Source organism: Elgaria multicarinata, chromosome 1 (genome assembly GCF_023053635.1).
Source record: "Elgaria multicarinata webbii isolate HBS135686 ecotype San Diego chromosome 1, rElgMul1.1.pri, whole genome shotgun sequence".
NCBI lineage: Eukaryota > Metazoa > Chordata > Lepidosauria > Squamata > Anguidae > Elgaria > Elgaria multicarinata.
This window is the reverse complement of record NC_086171.1, coordinates 104,768,426-104,795,261: the sequence shown is the minus strand read 5'-3', so window position 1 is coordinate 104,795,261 and position 26,836 is coordinate 104,768,426. Positions and strand designations below refer to the sequence as shown.

Genomic DNA, 26,836 nt, shown 5'->3' with positions numbered 1-26,836 from the left:
TTCCTGTGTAAGACACATGGCTTGCTGTAGCTACTCATGGTGGAGAAATATCCTAAACAAATGACTTTTGCATTTTGTTATTTTATGGTGATGTGTATTGCAATGTGTAATTTAATTAATCCCATTTAAGCCAAGCAGTGAAGACAGACATCCATCTTGCTGTTTTATATAAGGGTCTTCTCCTCCTCCTCCTCCTCTATAATCAGCATGTTATTTTAATAGTTCTGTTGTAAAATAAATAAATCCAAAAACATTACAGGGGAAAACAGGTTGGTCCTAGGCTTGGCTTTAAAACAGTTTCCCCCCAGATTTTGTTTTGGGGTGACCAAAGCACTTTAAAGTATACAGCAGTGGCAATTATGAGGGGGGGGGGAAGGCCCTTGCTAGAAGAATAAATTAGCCAATAGCCACTGAACCCCGGTCAAAGCCTATTAACCATGGTAGCCACATAAAACATAAATTAGAAATGTATGTATAAGTAATAGATAAGGGGAAGGCAATCTGGTTCCCTCCAGATGTTTTGTATTACAGCTCACATAATCCCTGACCATTGGTCATGCTGTCTATAGCTTATGGGTGTTGTAGTCCAAAATATCTGGAGGGGCCAGGTTGCCTATCCCTGTTCTAGCCCAAACAGAATGATTCAGATTTTCATGTTTCTAGGTACTCTAGGCAGAGTAACTGAATGGTTCCTGCTGGAAACAGGGTGTCTATGAGCTCCATCATACCTAGTTTTCCCCCCTGGTTTTCCTCCACGATTTCTAGCTCCGTTTCATTAACGCATCAAACTAATTCCCCCCTTCATGTGGGTTTGTGGTATTGCACTATACTGATGAAACCTCCCTTTCGCTTGTTTGCTCTTTCACTCTACCCCTTCTGCCTCCAGTACACTGGCTGTAACGCTGTGATGGGCATGGACTCCTTCCCCCATCGCTCTGGCTTTGTTGTCTAGTGATTTACCAACATGGTGCTGGAGAACTGCCCTGGCCCCCCTTTCATCAGCAACCTTTCCCCTCAAAGCACCCCCCCAACAAAAAAAATAGTGAGAGGACAGCACTACATGGGGGCTGAAAGGTGCTTTAATTCTATTTGGGGGAAATTATCCAGACTTTCCCCATTCTAAGAAAACACGAAAAAGGAAGGGGAAGAGGAAGGGTGCAGGACAGGCACAACAGCATCTGAGTACCGTGCTGCAAAACCGCAAACCAGGCATGATGAGAGTGCAATAAAAGGACACCATATAAGCAAATGTACTTATTTCAAAGAACAGTAAAATAAATTGGATCATTTATAAATCAGTTTATTTACAGATTTTATTCTCTTAAAGTACATCTCAAATTAACAAAGATATTTACACTGGTGTACACAGGGACTACCCTGGTTATTTTACAGTTCATAATTACAAGAACCTTAACACCCTGTAATCTACTGAGCCGTGCTGCACATGGGTGTGTGATTATTGGCTGAAATTGACCTGGAAACCAGTATGACAAGGTTATTTACATACACACACATGGGATCACTTTAGTATCTGCACAATACAGTACACAGGGAAGAAGGGTCTCCCCAAGACGGCTCTGCAAATGTATATAAAAAGGCTCTGCAAAATATCAAGGAAAAACTCCTATTTACTCCAATGTATTACAGTACAGCTTTTCAGTCTTTTTTTCTTTTCCACGTTAGATTTCAAATTAGTTTATTTGAGAGTTTTGCTTATCCATATTGAACAGTGTTTGTAAATAATACCAAAAAAAAATCCTACAGTTTAAGAAGAAACACTTTGCAAGTATCAACTGTTTTTGCTGCTGGAACATAAGTAGTCAATTCTGTTAAGGTAGCAAAAGTGATTGAAAAAGTATTTGTGGTGCAGTTACTTCAATGGTCTCTGAATGCTGTGCTACTGAATTTTTTTTAGTGAACACACTTTTATTCAAGTATTGCAAAAAATGCTAAGGCCACGTTTTCAAAGATCATCAATGGGTCTGCCCCCCACCCCCACCAAACCGGCCACAAAATCTTTCTGTTGTTTTCTGAAAGGTTATGACAGTTAAGTCTACCAGGCACAATCCATCGTGAATCTTTGCTATTCAAGTCTCCTTTGGGAAGAATGGGAATTGTGCAAGAGCGCAGTTGCATTCTTGTCTAACTCCTATTCATTTAAATGGGGCTTTAATAGAAAAGATTTAGGGGACTGTGTCACAACCTGTAGAGCAGCAACAATTCGATAGGGAGAATTGTTGCGCTTTGTATTTGCATAATTCTGGTCTTTTGTGCATCTTGCCTTGATAGTTCTTTTCTTGAACTCAGAAGGGAAAGATGGCAACACATTTAACTCGATCCATGTTTTCTAGCTGTGCTATAAATAGTTTCTCTTACTTTTAGGCTCAAAATGGTCAAATCCCATAGTCTTTTCCAACATTAATTTAAAGACTGAGGAACACAACATAATTCAAGTGTTTTTCAGGGTACACTCTCTAAGAAAATGGCAACTCTTTTGTCATCTGTTAAACTCCAGACTCCTCTGTGCTGCTTCAACAATCCATCCTGAACTGTGATGCGAAAAGGACAATTCCCCACAGTCCCCAGTGGACTCCAGGTTAAAGGCCACTTCTCATTTAGTATATACAGGATGGACACTGCCATGTCTGCAGGCACATCAAAAAAGTATTCCAAAAATGACACGGGTCTCATTCACAGATATGAGAGCTCATGCTTTGGAGCTCACAAATCTCTGGGTGACAAAGGCATGTATTAAACATACACTATACATTTTCACACAGTTGCAAACATAGGATCTCTCAGGGCAAGCTAGAGGTATTGTAATGCATCCTTGCTATAGGTTTTCACACTTGTGTCTGAGATGAGAAGAATGACTTCTGTACTGTAAAACCTGCAAGAATAATCCAATATCTATAGAAAAAAAGCTAACTTGTGTAGGCTGTTGCTGCATAGAGGTGGAAAGGTTGAAACTAGCAGTCAGTGATTGGTTCACCCAAATCAGCAGACATCAGTAGGTTTACAAGGCAAATTTTCAGCCCTTTTCTATGTCTTGAGAGAATAAGGCTTCTACACTAAAGAACCCTAAGTTTAAGGTAACAGCTCTAGGGTGTGCAATGCATCACTATTGCTATTTTTCTGGTAACCTCAAGAATGGAAATACTCTATCTATGCAGCTATCAGTTTTGCAGATGATTTCCCACCTCTGCTTGGATACTCCCTTGCTTCACACAATGTATCTAGGCAGGTAAAAATAATGGGTGAGTCAGAAGTGGTAAAATCTAAGACACTATTATAAAATGGCATCATACCTGTTAAAAAAACAGTTCTTGTTTAAATCCATTAAGACAACTCCAAGGTTCAATAGGAAGAGACAGTCAAATCATAGCATCTTAGTCCACCAGACTGTTGTTTAAATTGGCTCTTCCAGCGAGAGGGAAATGTTAACAAGTATACATGCTGGGTATTCTCACTCTTATAGATTAGACTAGCCATAGCAAATTTACAAATGAGACGCTGGCAATGCCAGATCTGAGGGTTTGTTTGAATGCCATTTTCTCTGTGCTGCCCCTGGATGCAAGGAGCTACCTTGGTTGTGTGTCATTGTGCAAAAGGCAAATAAATCAAAAAGGTTTCAAAAGAAGAGACCAATATAGGAATCGCAGAGGTACGCTTAGCTGGAAGCCCAAGGAACTAAATGAGATGAAAAGGAAAAAGACACAACTCTTCCCATGTACACCTCTTGGTTCATATAGTCTTTGGAGTGCCTCCTCCCATGCTTCTGAGTGCTGTCTCCATGCTAAGACATGTCAAAAGAATTTGAATCTGCTTTGATTCAATATATCATGTAAAGTAAACCAGATTTCAAATTAAGGCCTAGATTATCTGTGTTCCCTTGGAGAAACACTGGGGGGGTGGGGTGGGGAGGAGACAGGGCAGTGTGAACCACAGTGTTTGACACTGTCTGTGTCCTAACTGACATGGGAAGTCTTGGGGTGGGGAGGAGAAGGTGATTTAACATCCCATTTCAGGTGCTTCCTCTGCAAGTCCCAGTTTTAGATCGTTTGTGCCTCCTCATGGCCCTTTCATACCCCACAGTGGAAAACACACACTTGGATCTTTTCAGACTCCCTCTGTCTCTCTGAGATTGTTTTTTTTGCACAAGGACTATGCATCTCTATGTTTATGGGACAGACACAGTCCTAAAATAAGACAACTTTGATAGATTCTGGTGTTTTAAATCTTATAGTAGTGCAGTCAGTGTTGCTCTAGACATATTTTTAACATACAAGTTATAAAATAAGTTAAAAGAATTTTCACATGCATACAAAACAAGTCCAGAGTCAAGCACTGGGCATCACTCTCTTTGGTACATACACTCCTAACCCTACCTAGTTCAAGTAATGGCTCTGCCAATACATTACTGTAGGGTGGTAAGCAAGGGAGGAAGTAAAAGGATCAAAGGCCTACATTTAACAAGCATTTTTTTCCAACTCTCACATGTCAAGAGCCTGAGAGAATCCTGAGTATCCATTTACTTAGGAGCAGCTGGTGGTTCACTAAGGAAAGAACGAATACTGTGGAAAAGTAGGAAAATAAGCCCAGATGAATATTTTGTGCCAACTTTTCATTCTGCCTTGAGGCAGTAGAAACAAATCTTTAGCTAAATACTGAGCTCAAGACCCTCAAGCTTCTCTTCCATTAATCAAGTGACACTATCTATGTCTACATTTTGAGACAGAAAGATGGAAATGAATGGAAGAACAGAACAAGACCAACAAATGGGGAACAGTGTATGTTTGGGCTGTCATATACATCATTAAGATGGTTAACAAAATTATTAATTACACTTAAAAACAGATTAGAACAGCAGTTATTAAAATGGAGAATGATGTTTACTAATGACTGAATCTTCTAAGTTGGGTATCTGGTGCTCCAACCCAGCAATTTACAAAATGTATCTGAAATGTACAGTCCTTGTACAAGACTGCCACATCAAAAAACAAAACAAAACAAGAAACCCCAATCATCAGGTACCAACTGCTCTACTTCATGCTGAATTGGCCACACACACACACACACACACACACACACACACACACACACACATCAATTGGAAAAGAAACTGTTTGGAACGAATCCAGTGTAAAGTCTCCAAAGGCAGCACAGGAGGGAGGGGCAAATTCTATCGCCTCTCAGCCAATCTTAAAATCATATGATACTCCAGTAACAGCATTGCTATGACAAAAATATAGCTTCAATATTACAGAGGCAGCAGCTTCTCCTGTTTTTCGTTAATCTGATTAAGGACATCAATAGTCTCTCTAATTAAGGCTTCAAAAATTCCATCTGCCAATTGCATCTTCACATACAGCTCATCTTCATCGTAGTTCACCCACTGCGCTTCTTCCTCGTGTAATTCCTGCACCTTAGAATTTAGAAGGGAGGGGAAAGTCACTACGATTAAATACACATTTATTTAAGCACATTCTTGTAAATCTATATAAAAACAAACTTTCTTGTAAAAGTCTGCAGCTGTCTTTACCTTTCCTACAACAACTTATAGGAAAGCAAATTATCATCATCATAAATATCCCAGTTATATTGTGGTTTAAAATTAAACCTTGAAAAATATCGCTGCAACCAGCAAAGGCTAGGCTACACTCACTCCACATTCCAGGATGCGGTGTTATCGACATGTGTTTTATCTAATTTAGTGATATTTTTTATTGTATATTCTTATGTTTGTAAGATTAGTGTTTGATTTTAATGGTTTTCATATATTTTACTGTTTATATGAATTGTTAGCTGCCCTGGGTTCTTTGTGGGCCATCAATCAAATAAATTAACAAATAAGTAAATAATCCAATTGAAATGCCTGCATTGACAGCCAGTAATTTTGAACCCCGTTCATGCTGTGCAACACAATGAGATTACAGCATGATTGTGCAGATTCATTTCCATTTAAGATAAAATAGCTTCTCCCCATCAGCATTCACTTCCACATGAAGCCATTCAGCCATTCTGCCATTGCTGTTAAAATAAAAGTCGTTACCAGGCTTCAACAGTTACATTCATCACACTTATCATAGTGAGTGTGGTGCCACCCTCTGGCAAGCATCATGAGTAACAAGCCTATCTCCCATTTTTAAAAATCCAGAGGTGGTTGGGGATCATAGAATCATAGAATAGCAGAGTTGGAAGGGGCCTACAAGGCCATAGAGTCAAACCCCCTGCTCAATGCAGGAATCCACCCTAAAGCATCCCTGACAGGTGGTTGTCCAGCTGCCTCTTGAAGGCCTCTAGTGTGGGAGAGCCCACAACCTCCCTAGGTAATTGATTCCATTGTCGTACTGCTCTAACAGGCAGGAAGTTTTTCCTGATGTCCAGCTGGAATCTGGCTTCCTTTAACTTGAGCCCGTTATTCCGTGTCCTGCACTCTGGGAGGATCGAGAAGAGATCCTGGCCCTCCCCTGTGTGACAACCTTTTAAGTATTTAAGTCAAAACTTACTATAAGAACATTTCAGCATTGGAATAATCTGCCGAGGGTGCTAATTAATTAATTAATGGGAGATGATCCCACCTTGGTGATGCAAGGCCAAACCAGCATGACCTCCAGACTTTCCTGTTCCGGAACAGAAAGGAATGGTGGAGACTTCCCAGACCGTTGAGTGCTGCCAGAGCTCTGAGTATTACCACCAAGCATCAGCTAAAGCTAGAATGTTCCCCACCTCTTTCCAATAGAAAAGAGAGGCAGGCTGCTGTTGGCCAAAGATGCTTACCTTCGTCAAGCCAGCAAGGGGGAGAGGGAGAGGAGGATTGACAACAGTTTTTGGACTGGCTTGCAAGTCCAAACCAAGAAATGTAGAGTCCTGTGGTTTGCTATACATAAAACATATGCAAAGCAATTCTATATTCAGGAGTTAACAGACTCCATTAAGTCTTTTATTATCTTCTGTTGAAAAGAATGGGCTTTAAAAGTGCTTAATTTTGGTTGGATAATCCACATAATTTATATAGGTAAGAACATAAGTTAACTCTTTCCCCAACCCCCTAAATTCTAACCAGAAATGTTGCCAACTACTAATTTCTGGATACAACGGACAATTTTTAAAAAGTCTACTGACCAGTATATGATCCACTCTGTCCCTTTTTTTGCGTCCAAATTTCATCATTTTCTGCCAGTCTGTTTTATTGTTTGGCTCCTTTTTCAAATTTAATAGCTTCAGCACCTCAGTTGCTATGAAACTCTACAATAAAGTAGACAGGAATGAATGTAAACATATTTCAAAGAAGTCTTTCCTATCCACAGCATCATCTCTACAAATACCGCCCCCAGACAGAAGATCTCTAATGAGGAGCTGTATATCGCTGAATACTGAGATCCAAGTGTTTCCTGGGTAATTTTTCTGGCTATTCTGAGACCACATCATCAGTTTACATAGTAGCGGACAATGGTAAAATTCTATTCCTGATTAATGTTCATCCCAAGAGATGGCAAGAGGGCATTCTTTATCCTTAGGTAGCCTCTCCCACACAAAACAAAATGCAGTGAATCAGGAAGGAGGGATGGAGGTACTAATTAAATTATAATAAAATAACTTGGTACCTATGAAATTAGCAATGAGCCATGACATTCGCTTGACAGGTTTACATCCCAGAATACAGTCTAAAGTGGCCACCTAAGCCTGGTGGCACTTAGATGAGGGTCTTCTCACAAAATCTTGGGTGTAAGAAGTACTTTATGAGAAATAGCTTTTCTGAGCCTGACTCCCAACACAATCTGAGATGCTCTCCAAGTCAATGTATAGGTCTTAGGGACATTTATATGCCTACCTTCAAGACAATGTGATATTGCTGTTCACCAATACATCATGGGAATTAGGCATCAGTGTTTAGTTTCCAAGCTATTTGCTGGAATATTAGCAATAATTTGCTGCAAAGGGCTTGGCCTTGGCTCCAGGTTTTTTTCTGGGGTAACAGGACCTTACAGCTACCATCATCAGCCTCTTGGACAAAACTTAAAGGTTGCCTGTGGTCTATGCTCCAATTGCCTGAATAGCTCATGAGAACAAGGTCAGTTCCAAATGAGGGCATTTTTGCTTCTGCCCTAGTTATGGGCAGTTAAGAATCTTTGGATTTGTCCAGTGGTAGTATTTTAACTCATGGAGAAAGTAGTCCCTCACATATAATAAGGGCCTACCTTCTATCTATCATAATCCAGACTAATATAATATGCCACAAGTACAATACAAGAACTAGAAATATGAAAAGAGCCAATAATTCAAGCATATGTTGCAATCCACATCACTTTATCAAACAAATACATATATGAGGCATATTATCAAGGGTAAATTTAGAAAAGCTAGGGGAAAATCCTTTTAACAGATGGAGTACACTAGTGAAATTTAATTTTCTAAACATTTATATTTCTTTCTGTTAACATAACACAAGTAAAACATTAAATAATGAGAAAACACAATTGGAAGTTAAATACTGAGTCCCCAAGATCATAGCTAGGCAAGCTGGACCTACACTTTAAAATAACTAGGTAGACCAAGCATGCCCAAGTCTACCCTACACTGGAAAATGCAAGTTTATAGATCTCTACACAAACTTTCTAAACTTACATTGTTATGAACTAATTCTACATCCTTGAGCAAACTGCTTAATATGCCATTCAACTGAGGAATGAGATTTTGGAAAAGAAATAAAAATCATGGAACACGTTCCCACTTCATCAAGAGAACTCCTATGACCTAGTTCACATGACATGACATCTGATAGTGGGTTGTCACCCTGGTTTGTTTCAGGGTGGCTTGACGTCCAAATCTGGCACAGTTTCCTCAGTGTGAGCCACTGTGAGAACACATAGCTTGTTGTTGAGTTGTTCAGTGTGATTTATTTTCAGGATAGCTTGTATGGACATCTGAACCTGGAAAAGTGGCTTGTGCATGTTTAGTCAGAAAGGGCCACTGAGCCAACTGGCAAGAGTGGCAAAAATCCTAGCCACTCCTCACAGTGCCTTCTGCCCCTCCTCCTCGGAATTTCATTTGACAGCAACCAACTTTATCCCCTTGTGAGCCAAGCTAACACAGCTATCTGTGTATGTGTGATTGAGTTACCTCTGGGTAAGCACCTGTGCCCCAATTTGGGATCGTGGCAATTTGGAAGTGGGGGATTTAAGCTTCCCCCTCCTGTTTTCATGCTGAAATTTAACCATTTGCTGTGAGTGGGGAAGGAATTTCAGCATGAAAACAAGAATGGGGAAAGCTTAAATCCCCCTGCTGATCGCAAGAAACAACAACCAAAGGGAAAAAAATGCAAAAACACAAAGACAAGAAAAAAATGAGGTAAGAAGGAAGATAAAATAGACAGATAAATCAAAGATTTTCTTCAGCAGGTGAAAAAATTGTAGAAGTCACTTCTATTGAGTGCTGCCACAATGGCAGTCAATGAAGAACTGAGGGACTGGGTGGAAACGCATTGGAGCATGCACAGTGGGAGAAGGTTCCTGCCAAAATTTACTCAGCTTTAGAAGTTTCTTGAATCAAGGCTCTGCACTTGTGTAGAGCCCATAAGTGTGATGCACAGAGACCACAAAGAAGAAAGAAAATAAACAAAACTGTCAGCCACCTCATCCTAAAAAATAATGTAAGTGCCCCCCCTTAACTCCGAAGATACAGCATATATATGTCAATGCAGGTGCTTTGTAAGGCAAGAAGGGGCAGGGGGAGAATCTCAGGAGTATGTCATGCCACAAAGGCCTCTGGTATATGTTCTGGGAGCAGGCGGGAGGTCGAAGAGGGAAACAAACCATAGCAAGCCAGCGAGCGCCTGTCAGCAACAGCGTGGCTTAGTGAGCGATTAACCAACCTGATGTGCAACCTGGCACTATGAGAAACAGGTTTTGATAGTTGCCAGCCCTGCAAAGTGTACATGGATGCTTTAGGAGGAAATGGCCAGTATTAATTTGCTATGTTAATGAAAGGAGAACCCTGAGTTTTAAAAGAAATGCCTGAATTCCACATCAAGTTAGGAAGGGTCATTCCAGTGGTGGCTGTTCCACATTAGGAAAGCGCTTCCACTGTTTCTATCAATTGCCCATGGATGTTCTACAGGTTAGTAAGAGTTGGTGGGAAGGAGATAGACAACTTCAGAGCCTGCTCCACCTGGATAGTCCCCCATCCAATAAGTCTATCTATGAATCGCAGTCCTTATGGAGAAGATTCCAGGAGAGGACATCATGCATCTGTTCCTGTTTCTACCATCCACATACTATACGAGGCCATCTACCACCAGTTGCCTTGCAGAAGTTGATTTTATATATATATATATATATATATATATATATATATATATATATACACACACACACACACACACACATACACACACACACACACTGCCTTGGAAAGATTTGTATCCTGAAAGGTGAAATATATGTAATTGTAACAAATAAATAAGGCAACCTTTGGCTTATTACTTTCAGTGTAAGAAATGAAGCATACCACCAAGCGTTCAACCTAATCCAGATTCAAACCAACACTGAACTCTTATAAAAACTAAATTTCAACAAGAACAATAGGAATCTCTAAATGTAAGTTCTAGTCCTGTATCTGATCTATGGTAGGTAAAATCTGCAACAAGACAGGAAGAAACCAAAAAGGGGGAAATCAGAACAGTTGCAATCCCATTGGAATAAACTCCAAGTCAGTTACCATGGTAAAACTGACTTCCAAGTAAAAACTGATGGGAATGTGCTGTAAGACTCCATCAGAGAGTTTTCAGAGAACTCGATCTCAAATTCTAGATATATTTCAATACAACTTTTTGGGACTTACAGATGACATGTGCCAAGTCACTATTCAAGATAGCTTCAATCTTACCTTGATCTCCTCAAGGTCATTTGGATCTTTTACTCGGCGGAAATAGCCAGAAGTATTTCTGCAGGGTTTCATCCATATGGGCTGATTCAAATTTGGATCTTCTGCAAAGATCTCTCCAAAGATCTCTCTTGTCAAGTCAAACACAGCCTTGGCAAAACATAAGTAAAGGAAATGTTTAAAAAAAAAAAAAAACCAGACCAAAAAACGAGGACATTCACCATGTAACCTGTGGATTGGAACCTTGCTTTCATTGGGGTCCACAGTTGGCTTCCCTGAGGAGGTACAGACATTTTCTAGATTTTTTTTCTAACGCCCGATCCCTCCCCCCATTCCCCTTTACTCACACTCCCCTCTAAAAACACAACATACCCTGTTTTATGATCTTTCCCATCACTAATCATGCTGGAGGCCAACAAAACATTTTTTTCACAGGATTGTGTTTTCCCTATATACTTTTCACATGGATTTGAGAGCATGAGTCTCCTTAGCTGTACCTGTTTGTAGATGTGTTTGCTCACAGCTTCAACGTCATCGTCTTTGGGGGACACACTTATGTCTCTGGGAAGGTTGGTCGCTTGAAGATCATGCCCCAGCTCTTTGCACTTCCATAGTTCCTCAGCTACTGCATACACCAGGTCCTCCACCTCCCCTGCAGTGTGTGGGACAGCCAATGGCTCTTCACATGGCTTGGGTGGCACTTTAGGGGGCTCTATCTTTGGCAACACAGCTGATTCTTCTGCTTGTTTCTGAGGGAGCTTGCGAGAACTCAAGCCAAAGTCCTCATCAAACCAATCCTGGTCATCTCCTAATACACTCAGGAACTCCCGGCTAAGTTCTAGTTCTGCCAGCCTCTTGGCAAGCTCTTCCTGCCCACTGGCACCAAATACAGGGCTTTCCTGTACAATAATAAGAAGGTGGTTACTATTCAGAGCAGTATTAATTCTCACATGTAGAATGCTCCACATATTGATACACAGTAGTAGAATGTATCAGGCATCAGGGCTGGATAATCCCCATTGTTTCAACAGTCCTAGACCTGATAGCTAAAGTGGCACATAGTGGGCCCTGATGATGAGATGTGGGGTCCTGGCAGGTGCCCGACTATGCTGACTCCCATGTACAACCCCACCAAAGTAAATGGAAGTTGTACAGCAGCAGCGCCTGATAATTCACACCCTTGATATATATTTCAGATGAAATGAATATAGAAGGATTTGATGCTACACAAAGAAATGAAAACGAGGAACCCACAAACATTCTTCTTATACTTTTATTCTCACTATTTTGAGAAAACGATTAAGAAATGGTAAATCTGGAAAAAGTGATAGTGGGAATGATAGCATGGGTAAAATCAAAATAGCTACTGCTGCAGCCGAACTGGATGCAATTTGAAAGTGAAAACGTACCCACTGAAAAATCACTTATCAGATTTGTTGTTAATTATATTTTATAGAAACTCAGATGATCAACATCAGACAAAGTATAAGCAGAAGCACATTTGCTCTGGCTGGATAGTCTATTTTGCTTTTTAATTCCATTAGTAAGCAAACAAAATGTTAAATTTGCTGCTAGCACACTCAAACTGAAGAAAGATAAACCAAACAACCAAGATCCCCCAAAATGGAACTAGTTCCATGAACCCAAGGAAAGCTTTAGACCTCTCTCTCTCTCTCTCTCTCTCTCGGATGCATGCACACCTTGCTGCATGACTGATGTCTTCCGAAACAGTGGAGATCCAAAAGCAGTTTGTGATACGGCACGAAGGGCCACAGTTCAAAGTAGCTAAGAATTCTACTTACTTACATGAGCCCACAAAATGTATCATAATGGGAAATGTGCTCAAAGCCTTGTTACAAGAAATAATCCTTCAACTAACTGCTAATTACACATTATAGCTGAAACATTACCACAGTATTAATTTTGATAATTTTCCTAAGAAACTGTACTTACTGGCCTGGGACACATATCTGGGGAAGAAACTTCTTCTCCATCATCCAGTTCAGAACCGATTAAAATGCTGTGCAGGTCATTAGTTGCCAACTTCTCTTGGACAGTGCAGAGTTCTTGATTGCTACATTGGATTTTCTCATTCCTGACCTTCTTGATTTGTTGCAGCTGATTGACTGTGTCCTTCACAAAAGTCTGCAAGAGACTGTCAGCCAGCAAGCCAACCTTCTCCTGTTGATCTACCAGTTCTTCCTCCTCTTGGGATGGGATTCTAAGTTGTGCTTCTAACTGGCTTCTTTCTTTTGTCAACAAGTCCAGGAGAGGAGTTGCAGACTTCTCCAGAACTCCAGGAGAAAGGCTATCTGACTTTTCAGTATATTCCTGCCAAGAAGGCTGCTGCTGCTTGAATTTTTCTGGGAAGATGCTGTCCAAGGTCCCGTCTACTGCAATAGCTGAAGCCTCTCTATGGGCACTAGAAATGGAGGCAGATAAGATACCATTGTCTTCTACAGAGGATTTTAGAGCATCAACAATACTCGTTTCTTGATCAAGCTCTTCAGCAGCAGCAGTAAGTATTGGAACATGGTTTCTTTGGGAAGTGAGTTTTATAAAATCTCCAGCTGCGAGTGAACCCTCTAAGACAGATGTATCACTTGGAGATTTATCCTGGGGGCATTTCTCACTTGCATTTCTTTCCTTACTCTCCTGTTCTTCAGTACTTTCTGCGTCTTTCTGATTTGCTTTGTCATGGTGATCTAGTTTATCTTTGTGTAAAGAGCCTTCATTTGAATCCACATAATAATCAAAACTTCCTGGAATATGAGATATTTTTTGTGGGGGGGCGAAAATGCCATGTTTTTCTTTACACTCAAAATACTGAATGCCATTGTAAGCACCATTATTGTTTCCTTCAGGCTTGTCCAATTCTACACCAGCCCAAAACCCTTTAGCAAAACTTGTCAGGCCCTTGAATCTCAGTGTCCCAGGCTGTACATTGCTCACAAGAACTCTTTCACCAATCCTGAAATCTAGCAAAGTATTTTCTTCTTCTTCTGCCTTGGAACTGGAAGCCCAGAGTGATAAATCGACATGAGCTGGTTCTTTCTCCACATCACTGCGCTCTTTACTTTTCATAAGTTCTGTTGGTGACTTCAATTCTAATAACCTCTCTGAATGAATGCTGCCAGCCACAGACAAAGACTTGTCACTGAGACATTCACTTATTTCATTGTCACTTCCAATACTAGTACTCGTAGGAGTTTTTGTATACCAAGATTTCTCTCCCTGTGACCTAGTGTCTTTTCCAAGAGACAATGGAGGTGTGTCAAAATCATCCTTGCAATATTCAGTAAAAGGTGTCTCGTTTTTTGACATCTTTTCTCTTGAGGAAGACCCTTCAAAATTGTTAGAATACAATGGCTCTTTGCAAATGGAAATCTGTTCTGAAACCAAGGAATCTCCTTTCTGCAACTCTTTGCTCAACTTATGAGAAGACTTGATTGATATGGTCCTTTCATCATTACATTCTTCTGGCATTTCTTTTCTTTCCTGTACAAAAGGCAAGTTGGTCTGCTTCTTCTCCAATAGTTCAGCCTCAGGATACACACCTGTCTTTAGGGTAGCTGGAGGTGAACTCTTTTGTTCTATATCAAAGGCAGAGGCATCAGATTTTTCAGAAGTCTTGTGAGCTACTTCAGCCTCGCATTCTTCTGATTTTACAGATTCCACCTCTTCCTGTACCACAGATCTGTTAGTGGATGCAAAAGAATCATAACTCGTTGCATCTTCAAACTTGTTCAGTGTCACATGGGATGTTTTACATACATCCCCTAAGTCCTTGAAAAGAGTTGATGAAGCCAAACTGTCCAATGAATCACCAGATTCTGCTCTAGATTTTCTTGGAGCCTTGAGGAGTAGGGATGGAATTTGGGGTTGATCATCTGTTCGAATGTCTGCTTCAATGAACTTCCTGGTATATGCAGACACAGATCTTTCAGAATGTGAGACAGCATCTTAAAAGAACAAACAAAAAAGCGAAGTGAGTTACTTAAATCGTTTTGCATAATATTTGCTATTTAATCTTATTAAAGCTGTTAACTATAGAATGCCTTTATTTATTTAATAGACTTATATACTGCTGAACGTATTTAATAATATCTCTAAGTGCGTCACAAAATATACTATATACATTAAAATACAATTAAATACAGAAAAATATCTAAAAGAGTAATATAAAGGATTAATAGAACATTTAAATCAATTAAAACAACTTCATAATTACAAACAGACTGAGCAGCACATTTACTCAGGGAAGGCAGGGATAAAGAAATGGTTCTTTAATTGGCGCCTAAAGCAGGATACAGTTGGCGGCTCCTGAATACCAGGGGGAAGTCATTCTTTAAACAGGGCGCCACTACGGAGAAGACCTGCTTCCTGGTTGCTGCGAGATGGCAGTCTGGAGGTCATGGTGGCACCAGCAAGACCTCCTCTGATTAACTTCATGACTGCTCAGGGATCTATTGGTAAGGGAATCTGCCAGGTAACCTGGTCCCAAACTGTTCAAGGTCTTATATGCCAAGAGCAAGACCTTATACTTGACTTGGTAGCTAATAGGTAGCCAGTACAGTTATTTAAACACCGATATAATATGTGCATGGCCAGGCACTACACTCCGCATCCAGGTTGCTACATTCAGCACTAGCTGCAGTTTATGGACTAACCATGAGGGTTGCCCCACATAAAGCTCATTACAGTAACCTAAACTCTATTGCATTCATGGAAGAGAGAATCCAAGCCATCATATTTTAAACTGATTTAACTGGTATTTCTTTGATTTCAATATTAGGTAAGCTAATGTCTTTTATGGCATATGACAATTGAAGTGATTGCCTCTTGTTTTGTTTTTCAATTTCTTGTATTTCCCTTTTTTTCCTTCAAAATTTCAATTTCATCCACTGCTTCCTAGTGAAAACAATTTGCTTAAATTATGTAACGTAACAGGGCAATTAATGACAAAGATGTTGTGGAGTGACTGCAAAAGTTTTAATTGTTCATTAATTTTATATGCTCTTTCTAGCACAGCAGCATCTCAACTTCAATACAGAAAAATGAGAAGACGTAAAGTAATTGTGCACACAAGAAAGGGGAGACAAATGAGAGTGCACCTTCTCCCTTACTAACCTGCCCAGTCATTGCTCCTGGTGACTCCACAGGGACCTATTGCCCAATTGTAGACCACCAGGAGAAGTGCCTTCCATGTGGTGGCCCCCTTCCTATGGAATTCCCTGCCTTCGGAGGTCAGGCAGGTATCAACATTGTATTGCTTCTGGTGCCTCCAGAAAACATTGTTATTTCAGGAAGCCTTCCTTGAGGCTTATCAGAACTGTGTTTCTTTAAAAAATAGTAATTTTAACATGGTTGTTGTTGTTATTTTATCCTATCTGCTGTTGGATGTGGACTGGTGTACAAATATTGTAAATAAAATAAATAAATGCTAGAAGATTTGTACAGTACTCTCACACCAAGATAGCTATATTTTTAAAATTCACACTTCAGTTGAACATGAAAGTTTCATTGGATCGTACTTGATTTCAATTCCTTGGGACAAGAAATTATAATTTCAGAAACTCATTCTTTGTGAGAATAAAGCATTAACTTTTAATGTAAAAATTACTGAATTCACATTACTTTTACAAATTACAGTCAAAAAGGAAGAATGTTTTTTATTTATTTATTTCTATAGTAATTTGTAATTTTTAACTGTGCATATTTATTGTTTTATACTGTATGCTTTTATCTGTACGCCACTCTGAGATCTTAATGATATAGGGCGGGGTATAAATTTAAATAAATAAAATAAATAAATATAGCACCTAATAGCTGAAGCTCTCTGGGCACTTTTAGTTTGAAAGCAGTTTATCCACAATTCCATTCAGACTTTGCATATTTTAAATAGACCGTAAGGTTCCAGTAGAAACAATGGGCCAGTTTGGACAACATGGTCAGCTCACCATGGGTTATTTAATCCATGTGGTGTGTGCTGGGTGCATGCAGCCACCATTTTGACTGTACATCCATTGATTCAGCCAATTCGGTGTTGCGCCATGTCATTGTTTAACCCTCAAAATAATCCACAATGACTAGGTTTGGATGACAGGAGCACAATCAAAACAGTTGCAGCATGTACTGCAGCTCATCATGGGTTACATAACCCACGATGAGCTGCCTGTGTCATGCAAACTGGGTGTACATCTTTAACAGTTGTTTTCCAAGCTACATACCAACATGCTCTGCAATGGACTCCAGGGATCCTCTAGAACGGTCAGAATCAGGTAGTGATTTCCAACTTTTTGTTGTCTCAGACCTAAAAAATACATACATAAATAAATAAATCTGAACTACAGCTATTCCATACTTTGAAAACATGATGTACCACAAAACACAACAATGAATACAAAAGATAATTTAAGAAGAACCAATGAAAGAACTGGGGATGATTCCTTTCTTAATCTTCATTCAATTGTTTCTCCAGAAGAAACAGTGCTCATGGTCTACCCAGAGTCTATACCTGAATTAGGATTTGTAATCAGGTTCCAAACAGACCATCCCAAAACACAGCATTGTATCTAGTGGTCCATAGAGTTTCCTACTTTTAGATATCATTTGTATGTATACACACTCCCTCTCTATCAATAACCCATGACGAGCCTCACCATGGGGTCCAAGTAGGCCAAAGACCTCTTATCTGGTCAGGGTCTTTTAAAAAAACAAATACAATTTCTCAATATGTTTTGATCTCTGTCTCAGTAAAAGGCAGCAGCCAATGTGTAGTTTGCATAATTTAAGGTAACCTCTTTCCCTCTCTGGAAGAGGGAGAAACTTTTTCTATATGGATAATGGCATTTGCCTATAAAGGCACCAATATAATGTTAATTTCAAGCAGCTCTATTACCTATGGAGGGGAGGTGGTTTGATCTTTGGTTTCTCAGTAGCTGAAGATGGAGTTTTGATCTGAGGTTTTGCTGTAGGTGTCGCTTCCAGATCCCGACTCAGCTCGGCTTCAGTTTTCTTGATGAATTCATCGTAAGTCTGATGATATATGAAAAGGGTTAGAGAAAGTCTTCTGAGGCTTAAGATTCTGACTCTGAATATCACCCACCAGTGGAAACAAATGGAACAGGGCATTTTTGTGAAAATTCTCTTTGGCTTCATTTTTAATTAGATTTACTTTGAAACATCACAATCCTATTGATTATCTGGAATATATTCAATTGAAGTGTTGAAACATAACAGGTTTATTTACATCCATGAAGAACAGTTTTATTTTCTATTCTTCTTGTCAGTGCCTTTATACGACTATCCAGCATCAAAATAATAATAATCTTAAAGTAACCATAAACTTTAAAAAATATCTATTAATTCTTTAAAGTTTATGGTTACTTTAAGATTATTAAAGATTTTAAAGGAGACATGGGAATACTGACCTGTACTAATGATACTATTACTACAGTATCAAGAAAAAAAGTCAAGAAAAAAAGAATTTATTCTAGATATAGTTTCTGTTTAAACATCTCTCTGACTAATTCTTACCTCTAATTGTTTAATCAAACTGGCCTCCTGGGCTTTCAGCCTCTCTTTGTGCCTTTTCTTTTGTTCCTTTTTCAGTTGGTAAACCACAGACTTTCTCTTTCGTAACTCATCCTTCAAAGCACGGATTCGGCTTTCGATATCACTTTGATCGGATGTAGTTTCTTGTAAGATAAATTTCATTTTTTTCAGAGAAAATAAATCCTTGCATAGTACAAGGGGTTACGTTACGATGCATCCTAATACATCTACATTATGCCACCACTTCAAAACCCATCTTTTCCATAAAGTCTAAGTACATTCCATTGCAATTGCTTAGGTTTGTTCCTTTTTTCCTTGCTTTTCTCATTCCTCCCTTTCCTTTGTAACCGCTTTAGGGCAAGGCTCTGTCTTTTTTGCTCATGCTGTAAAGTGCCACCTAATCTGATGGCAATATACAAATAATATTTAATAATAAAATCTTCATAAACATAGCTGCAGTCAAAAACTGTTAAAATATCAATGAACTTTAAGTGCAATTAAGCATTTCAGTGAAGCTTCTCAAGTGATTTCAGTGAAACTTTGGTAACATTCTCGGCTTTCTCAAGGTTATCCATCTTTATACCTAGATATTTTAAAGAGAGAATTGTACTAATTTAGCACTCTCCCCAATACATTGGTATTTAACTTAATGTGCAAGATTCCTAAACTTAAACTATCAACACACATTTCTCTAGCAATACTCATCTTAGCAACTAGCAACATTTTTACAAAGATTTAATTTTACTGCCAAAAATTTAGCTTGGCTGACTATACTTGAAATACAAGATACTAATCTTGGAACTCTAATACTTACCTGACTGGGTCATAGATAAAGACTCATCGGACCAACTATAAGATATTGGATCCTGGGATTTTGTACATGAATGTTGTTGTCCTCCAGTTCGGTGAGTCCCTTGCTTTGTCAGAGATGCACTACTTTTGGAAGGAGACTATCCAAAAGGAAAAAGAGTCATTTAAAAAAAAACACCACGATGACATCATTTTCAATGCACTTATTACAAACATGGGAAGTGTTCCTTGGTTGTAAATCTCTAGATACATCAAACTACTATAATCCATGAACTTTTACAAGAGTGTCATCTTCAACTTTTTACTGGAATCGAATAACAAAGAATAGCTGAGATTTCACTTCAACCTGTAGTTCATTTATGAAGTATATTTGATATGTTTTAGATTAGACAGACGCAGCACATTCTAAAGCAAACTAAAATACAAACAAGTAAAAAAAAAGAGGGAGGAAGCAGAAAAGATGGCATGAAGAGAAAGGTGATGGAGAGACAGATCAGCTGAAAAAGATGAAAGCAAGAGCAAGGATGGGAGAAAAGGGGACATAAAGATGGATGGGGGAATCAGCGAGACCTAGGGAAGATAAGAGTAGTGCAGAGATTGTGAACAGTAAAGGGGCGTCTGCCTGCATGTCACAACCAGCTTCTCAGACAACCACCCTGCTCCTAAGGTGATTCAATCACTTTTAGGCAATTACTCTCCTTGCCCATCACTTCCCCCTTTCTCCCCCTGCCAAAGGTTCTGCCTCAGACTCCTCCTTTATGCAGAGAACAGGAGTCTGTTACACTCCAAATATGGGTAGTACTCATAGAAATTATCTTTTGCAAGCTGCCTTGGGAGGGCTTTCCCCTGAAAGGTATACAAGTACTTTACATAAGATAATAAATATACTTTGTGTGCACATCGTATGTTTAATTTTGCAGCATAGAGAAGCCTGTGGTACTTCTTAATAGAAAACATTTTTTCTTAATCACAATTGGTTTGAGGTGATACTTTGCAAGTTGATATAATTTTACTTTTATATTAAAACCAGAGTTGAAGTTCCAGTCTAAGCTTAAAACGAAAAGACTTCCCAATATTCAGTGAGGCAAGCAAAATATTTGAAGGAAGATTTTTTTTCCTGAAGCTGCTTTTAGAGCGTTAAGGTTTACGACTCTTAAACCCGGAGAATACTGGCTTTCATCTTTTGAAGTAAGTTTCTGGTTCCTATGACTACAAAGGTGGAATTGCTGCAAAGGATCAGACACAAGTAAAAAGCCAAATAGTGTTTGCAACTCTCATGATTTCTCTGCCTTTAACTATCTGGTAAATCTCTTCTACATAAAAGGCTCATGTGAATTATGAGCAAGATGGACAAAATAGCTCCATCCACCTATGTCATGTGATATTTCCAATATGGTCCTTATTGCTCAAGATGTTGCCCCAACTGGCATAAACTTTTAAACTGCAAATTTACACTTCAGTAAAATAAAACCAACAGTAGCACATTCTCAAGAGAGAAGGGGAACGGAGTTCTACTTGTTTTCATAGGCTGACAGTTCTTGTTTCTACTCACAATACATGAATGAAACTTTAAGACCTGTTGCTGGTCTTTAAGACCAATGAGGGCCCCAGGAGTGGGGGAGGGCTGCCACTAGACTCTTAAGCAGCCACACTCAAGTGGAGGTGCCACATGTGCCTTGTTGGGGCTGTATTTGTGGTTTCTGTGATTCCCACAATTGTTTTCACTCAAAATGTATATGTTGTAACACCGAAGTTGCAGTGCTCATAAATACAGGTCATTGTGGAGGCACCGGATCACCTAAATAGTACCTCCTTATGAGAGTGAACCTGTGTGTTCCAGGGTTTGTTATAAGTTCTATACATAAATTTGTATCTGTCCAGAAAAAAGATGATCTATCAGGCTGATGGGTATGAAGCAGAAACAAAATGTCAAATGACAGAGCCTGTTGTTACATCTTTCAACAAGATTAGATAGTACATCATATGCGCTAAGAGTTGCAGAAACCAGGAGATTAATGTTTTTTTTCTCCCCAGGAAGAAAATATACCTTCAGACATTTTCTTGTCTGCCTTACTGTCATATATAGCAAAATATCCAAACCAAGCCTATGTTTAAAGGATGGCAAATGGAATACAGTTTCTATGCGAATTCTAATACTGAGAGTTCACTCACATGTTTTCCAGGCGAGGCAGCAGACTCTAGTTCCTGTGTATAAACCATTTCTTCAGTAAGTGTGTGATCTAGGTTTCCAAACTGCTCTTGTACCTCAGAGACCTTTGATGGGCCAGATTCAATAGCGAGGCTGCCTAGATCTTCTGGGACAGAGCTTTCACTATTTAAGCGAGAACAAGGTGGCACTGAAGACTCTTCCTCACTGGCTGTTTCTGAGATGAGATAGTGGAGGAGGGTCAGTCGAGCAAGAAAGGTGGTCTTTAGTCACATGGATTTACAATTGCTTTGATGACATATTTAACTCTTTAGGGAACAAACCTAAAGCTTTATAAATCCCCAGACAAGGGTCACAGACACAAATCAAGCCATAATTAACAACTTGACAACAATTTGAATTAAAACCTTTTTTAAAAAATCATTGCCATTGTTTATAGCACTAGGGTCAATTCTATAAAGTAATATTATGTAAGATATCTCATGACTCCATTGCTAAAAAATACAAACTTTACACCAGCCTGGTGCCCTCAGGATATGTTGGACTACTACTTCTGTCATCCCCAGCCAGCATGACTATTGAACATAATGGATACAGATTATTGGAGTTGTAGTCCATCACCTCTGGGGTTCACCAGGCAAGTGAAGGCTGCCCTATTCTTTAAACCAAGCTGCTACTGTAATAAGTATACATTCGTCACCATTAGATGAATTATCTTGGAATTTCATTTACCATTCTGTGGTAAAGAGGATATAAAAGAGGAATTACTGCCACATTTTCTTGCCAGGTCAGAATATCACAAGAATCCTCCCCCAAAATACCCCCAAACTGCACAGTTCAAGGGAATGGCTGGGGAGATAACAGATAACATCAAGTATCTTCCGTCACCAGGAAGAAAAAATGCAGGTTGCTTACCTGTAACTGTAGTTCTTCTAGTGGTCATCTGTGCATTCACACACTATGGGCTTCTGAGCCTGCGCAGCACCAGTGTCGGGAACTTTCAATAGCTGAGTATGATTTTGGCGGGATCCCCGCCCACCATCCTACTGCACATGTCCAGGGGGTCCCGCCATGTTCCTCAGTTCCTTGAGACCGCAGTCAATATAACCAAGGATAAATATATATATATATATATATATATATATATATATATACCGAACTGCATAATATATATGTGTGTGTATATATATGTATGCACAGAGACAGACATGCATGTCTATACATCTATTCAAACAAAAGGATTGAAGTAAGAATGTACACATGTGTGACAGTTGTCACATTGTAGAGTGCAGTATACCTCCAAGTCTCAACGAGACAAAGAGGGGATGGTGGGTGGGTTGTGTGAATGCACGGATGACCACTAGAAGAACTACGGTTACAGGTAAGCAACCTGCATTTCTTCTTCGTGGTCTCTGTGCATCACACACTATGGGCGAATAGCAAGCTGACTTACTGGAGGAGGGTAATCTCGTTGATCGCATTAGTATTACAGGAGTGAGGATAAGACAGCTCTACCGAAACTGGAATCAGCTTTGGCTCTGACATCTAGTCGGTAGTGTCTGATGAAAGTAGAGGGCCTGGACCAGGTGGCTGCTCTACAAAGTTCTTGAATAGGAATTCCTCTGGAAAAAGCCATAGAGGTGGCAATGCCCCTGGTAGAATGTGCTGTCAGTGGATCAGGTACAGGTAGGTTTTGAAGTTGGTATGCAAGACGGATTGTCTGGGTTATCCATACTGCGAGTCGTTGTGAAGACTCAGGCGCGCATTGGTTTGGCTTGCCGTATGCAACAAATAAGCATGGAGTGGTTCTGAAAGACTCGGTTCGAGTTTTGTAGAATGCCAGGGCTTGCCGAACGTCAAGACAATGTAAAGTTGTTTCCAGTGGAGAAGAAGGCTGTTTAAAGAAAGTAGGAAGAATAATGTCCTGATTGAGGTGGAAAGATGTAACGACCTCAGGCAGGAATTGTAGATCTGGTCGAAGTGTGACCTTGTCAGGGTGAAAAGACAGATATGGTGGATCGACACGAAGGGCTGTGAGTTCAGAAGCACGACGGGCCGACATGATAGCCACGAGGAAGGCTACTTTCATCGAGAGGAGGCGGAGGCTGATAGACGCTAAGGGTTTAGACGTTAAAGCTTTTAGGACGACAGATAGGCTCCACTGTGGAGTGATGTGCCTTGATGGGGGAAACAAATTTTTAGCGCCCTTTAGGAATTGCTTAATGAGAGGATGAGTAAAGACAGAATGTCCTTGGATTGGAGGATGAACAGCAGACAAAGCCGCTAGGTGTACCCGAAGTGAAGAGGTTTTGAGACCTGAGTCGAGAAGGTGTTTGAGAAAGAGAATATCTTTGATGGAGCAGTTTTGATGGTCAAATTTGTGCTGTCGTGCAAAGGACTTGAATCGACGGTGTTTGGCTCGATAGGCTTTCCTAGTCAATGGTTTCCTAGCTGAACGTAATATGTGTTGTATTTGAGGAGGAATGTCTAGTGGTAATTGTCGATCTTCCATGCAGTTAGTCGTAGTGTTTGGAGATCTGGGTGGTGAATGTGGACGTTGTCCATTGTGATGAGGTTTGGCACCGTGGGTAAGCAGAGGTAGGTCTGGTTCGACATGGAGAGGAGGGGTGCGAACCACGACTGGCGGGGCCACCAAGGGGCTATGAGAATTGCAGTCATTGGTTCTGTCCGTAGTCTGGCAATGACTGTGTTGAGGAGAGGGAAGGGGGGGAATATGTAAACAAAGATGTATGCCCACTGAATCTGAAATGCATCTCCGAGTGAGGATGTGCCATGCCCAGCTCTGGAGCAGAAGAGTTGGCAAGCAGTGTTGATCTGAGAGGCGAAGAGGTCTATGAATGGAGTTCCACATCGGCGAAAAAGTTTGAGAAGGATGGTCCGGGAGAGTTCCCACTTGTGGGTTGGGGAGAAGGTGCGACTGAGGGTGTCTGCAACTTGATTGGACTTCCCCGCAATGTGGATGGCAATTATGGAAATGTTCCTGGGGATTGCCCAATTGAAGATGTCGAGGGTTATGTTGAAGAGTGTAGGAGAGCATGTTCCTCCTTGTTTGTTGAGGTACCATACGACTGAGGTGTTGTCGGACAGGATTAGAACATGCTTGTCTTGAATGTTGGGCTCGAAAGCGACAATCGCTTTGTATACAGCCAGGAGCTTGAGGGCATTGATATGTAGAGTGCGCTCGCTGGTGGACCATCGACCTTGGGTGTTGAAATGGTCGGTGTGGGCGCCCATCCGAGGTTGGATGCGTCGGTCGTAATCGTGATGGATGGCTGAGGTTGCCGAAAGGGCATGCCTTGGAGAAGGTTGTGGGTTTGAGTCCACCACAGGAGGGAGGAGTGGACTTCTGGTGGAATGATGAGGCGAGTTCGACGTGGGTCGGTTGTGCCGTTGTAAGAGCGTATGAGGTAAGCTTGGAGAGGGTGCATTCGCAGGCGTGCCCACTGTACTACGTACACGGTGGATGCCATGAGGCCGAGCAAGCGTTGAATGGCCCATACCGTCGGAGAGGGGCGCTGACGGATGGTACGCGTGTGAACGATGAGGGTGAGTAGTCGTTTTTGAGGTAGGTACGCTGTGGAGGTTCTCGAGTCTATGTCGACTCCGATGAACGAGATACGTTGTGAGGGAAGAAGGTTTGACTTTTCCTTGTTGATACAGAGACCTAGAGAGACAAGGAGGTTGAGAGTGTCTGTGGTGTCTCAAAGGACTGTTGAGGAAGATGGAGCTGTCAGAAGCCAGTCATCTAAGTAAGGAAAAATTGTGATCCCTTGGGTGCGAAGATGTGTACACACTGGTGCCATGCACTTTGTGAATAGCCTTGGGGCAGAGGAGAGGCCGAAGGGAAGAACTGTAAACTGAAAAACGTCGGTCCCGATGGCAAAACGGAAGAGTTTGTGATGGGACGGGTGGATCGCGATGTGAAAATACGCGTCTTTTAAGTCGACGGAGGTGAACCAATGGTTTTTTCGGAGCAAGGGAAGGATGTAAGCTAAGGTGGTCATTCTGAATTTTCTTGGTTGAATGTATGTGTTGAGGTTTCTGAGGTCTAATATACTAATATAGGACGAAGTCCGCCATCGGCTTTTGGTACCGTAAAATATCGGGAGAAGAATCCTCAGCTGATATTGGTGGAGACTCTTTGAATGGCTCCCTTGTTGAGAAGGAGACAAGATTCGTCTATGAGAGGTTGCGACGGAGAAGTGATTTTTACGGTACCGAGAAGTGGAATGTGTTGAAGCTCGAGGCGGTAACCTATTTGGATAATGGTGAGAACCCAGGTGTCGTTTGTGATGTTGGACCAGGCATGATAGAAGGGTTTTAGTATGGAACCGAAGGTTGGTGCTATTAATGGCAGAGAGTAGTTCTCAAAGGCGATGTTTGGGAAACGCATCTGGTTTGGAGCGAGGTTGACGAAAACGTGGTGAAGGTATTTGTCGCTTGGGTTGATTGAATTGCTGTTGGTAGCGATTAAATCTGTCGTGCTGTTGTTGTTGCTGTTGGTACTTTGATGGAAAGGAGCCCTGTGGGCGATGCCATTTTCTTTTAAAGGATGGATGGAAGGAAGATTGAGATATTCCAATTTTCCGTGCCGTGAGGCGTGCTTTTTGGATGGTATCCATCGCCTCGTCGGTGGTGGAATTAAATAGACCGTCCCCATCGAAGGGGAGGTCTTCGATCCTTGGGCGCGCTTCAGGGGTCAAGCCAGCAGCACGAAGCCAAGCATGGCGACGGGGGGCAACAGAGCTAATCATAGACTTCGATGCACAGTCGGTTAAGTGGCGAGAAGCATTAAGTTGAAGTCTAGAAATCTTAGCTGCCTCGGTGTGGAAAAGTTGGGCGAGCTCTCTTTGGTCATCTTGGAGGTGTGATGTGAGAGATGCCATTTTATCCCAGAGAAAAATTTGGTAGCGCGCCATAAGGGCGGTATAGTTGGCTACCTTGATGGTGAGTGCAGCAGAGGAGTCAAGATGCAGGAAAGGCATCTTTTAAAGGGGCCTTTGTTAGAGTCAGACATTAGTTGGAAATGAAAGTAAAGAGTAACAAGAACTAACTAAGTGTTTAACCTTCTATAGCTTAGGGAAACGTTTTTGGCGGGAACCCCTCCCCCACGCTACTGCGCATATCCCTGGGGTTCCCGCCCTTACCTCAGTTTACAGGAGTCCGACATTGTGCCCTCATAAACATGAGTGTATACTAAATAAAGTCAAGTTGTACATTTAACTGTGTCATTTGTAAGTTTCACACCACTAAGTGGGGATGGTGGGTGGGTTGTGTGAATGCATAGATGACCACTCGAAGAACTACAGTTGCAGGTAAGCAACCTGCATTTCTTCATCGTAGTCTCTATGCATCACACATATGGGCGAGTAGCAAGCTAATATACCTTGGAGGTGG

At 40.8% G+C, this 26,836-nt stretch overlaps 1 protein-coding gene across 8 annotated transcripts in view; it reads right to left on the bottom strand.

Moving 5' to 3' along the window:
• Positions 1-1,284: 1,284 nt before the first annotated feature.
• The window catches only part of CEP350 (centrosomal protein 350), a 104,082-nt gene continuing 78,530 nt past the window's right edge, over positions 1,285-26,836 (bottom strand). For all 8 annotated transcript variants that reach the window (XM_063134385.1, XM_063134427.1, XM_063134420.1 and 5 more), the window contains 10 exons: positions 21,424-21,635; positions 19,256-19,391; positions 18,424-18,584; positions 17,786-17,922; positions 17,115-17,197; positions 12,838-14,846; positions 11,382-11,783; positions 10,888-11,034; positions 7,126-7,248; positions 1,285-5,425 (listed from right to left, as the gene is read on the bottom strand). In XM_063134385.1, the coding sequence (XP_062990455.1) occupies positions 5,261-5,425; positions 7,126-7,248; positions 10,888-11,034; positions 11,382-11,783; positions 12,838-14,846; positions 17,115-17,197; positions 17,786-17,922; positions 18,424-18,584; positions 19,256-19,391; positions 21,424-21,635 (3,575 nt within the window). In that variant the 3' untranslated portion in view covers positions 1,285-5,260. The remainder of the gene's footprint in view (positions 5,426-7,125; positions 7,249-10,887; positions 11,035-11,381; positions 11,784-12,837; positions 14,847-17,114; positions 17,198-17,785; positions 17,923-18,423; positions 18,585-19,255; positions 19,392-21,423; positions 21,636-26,836) is intronic.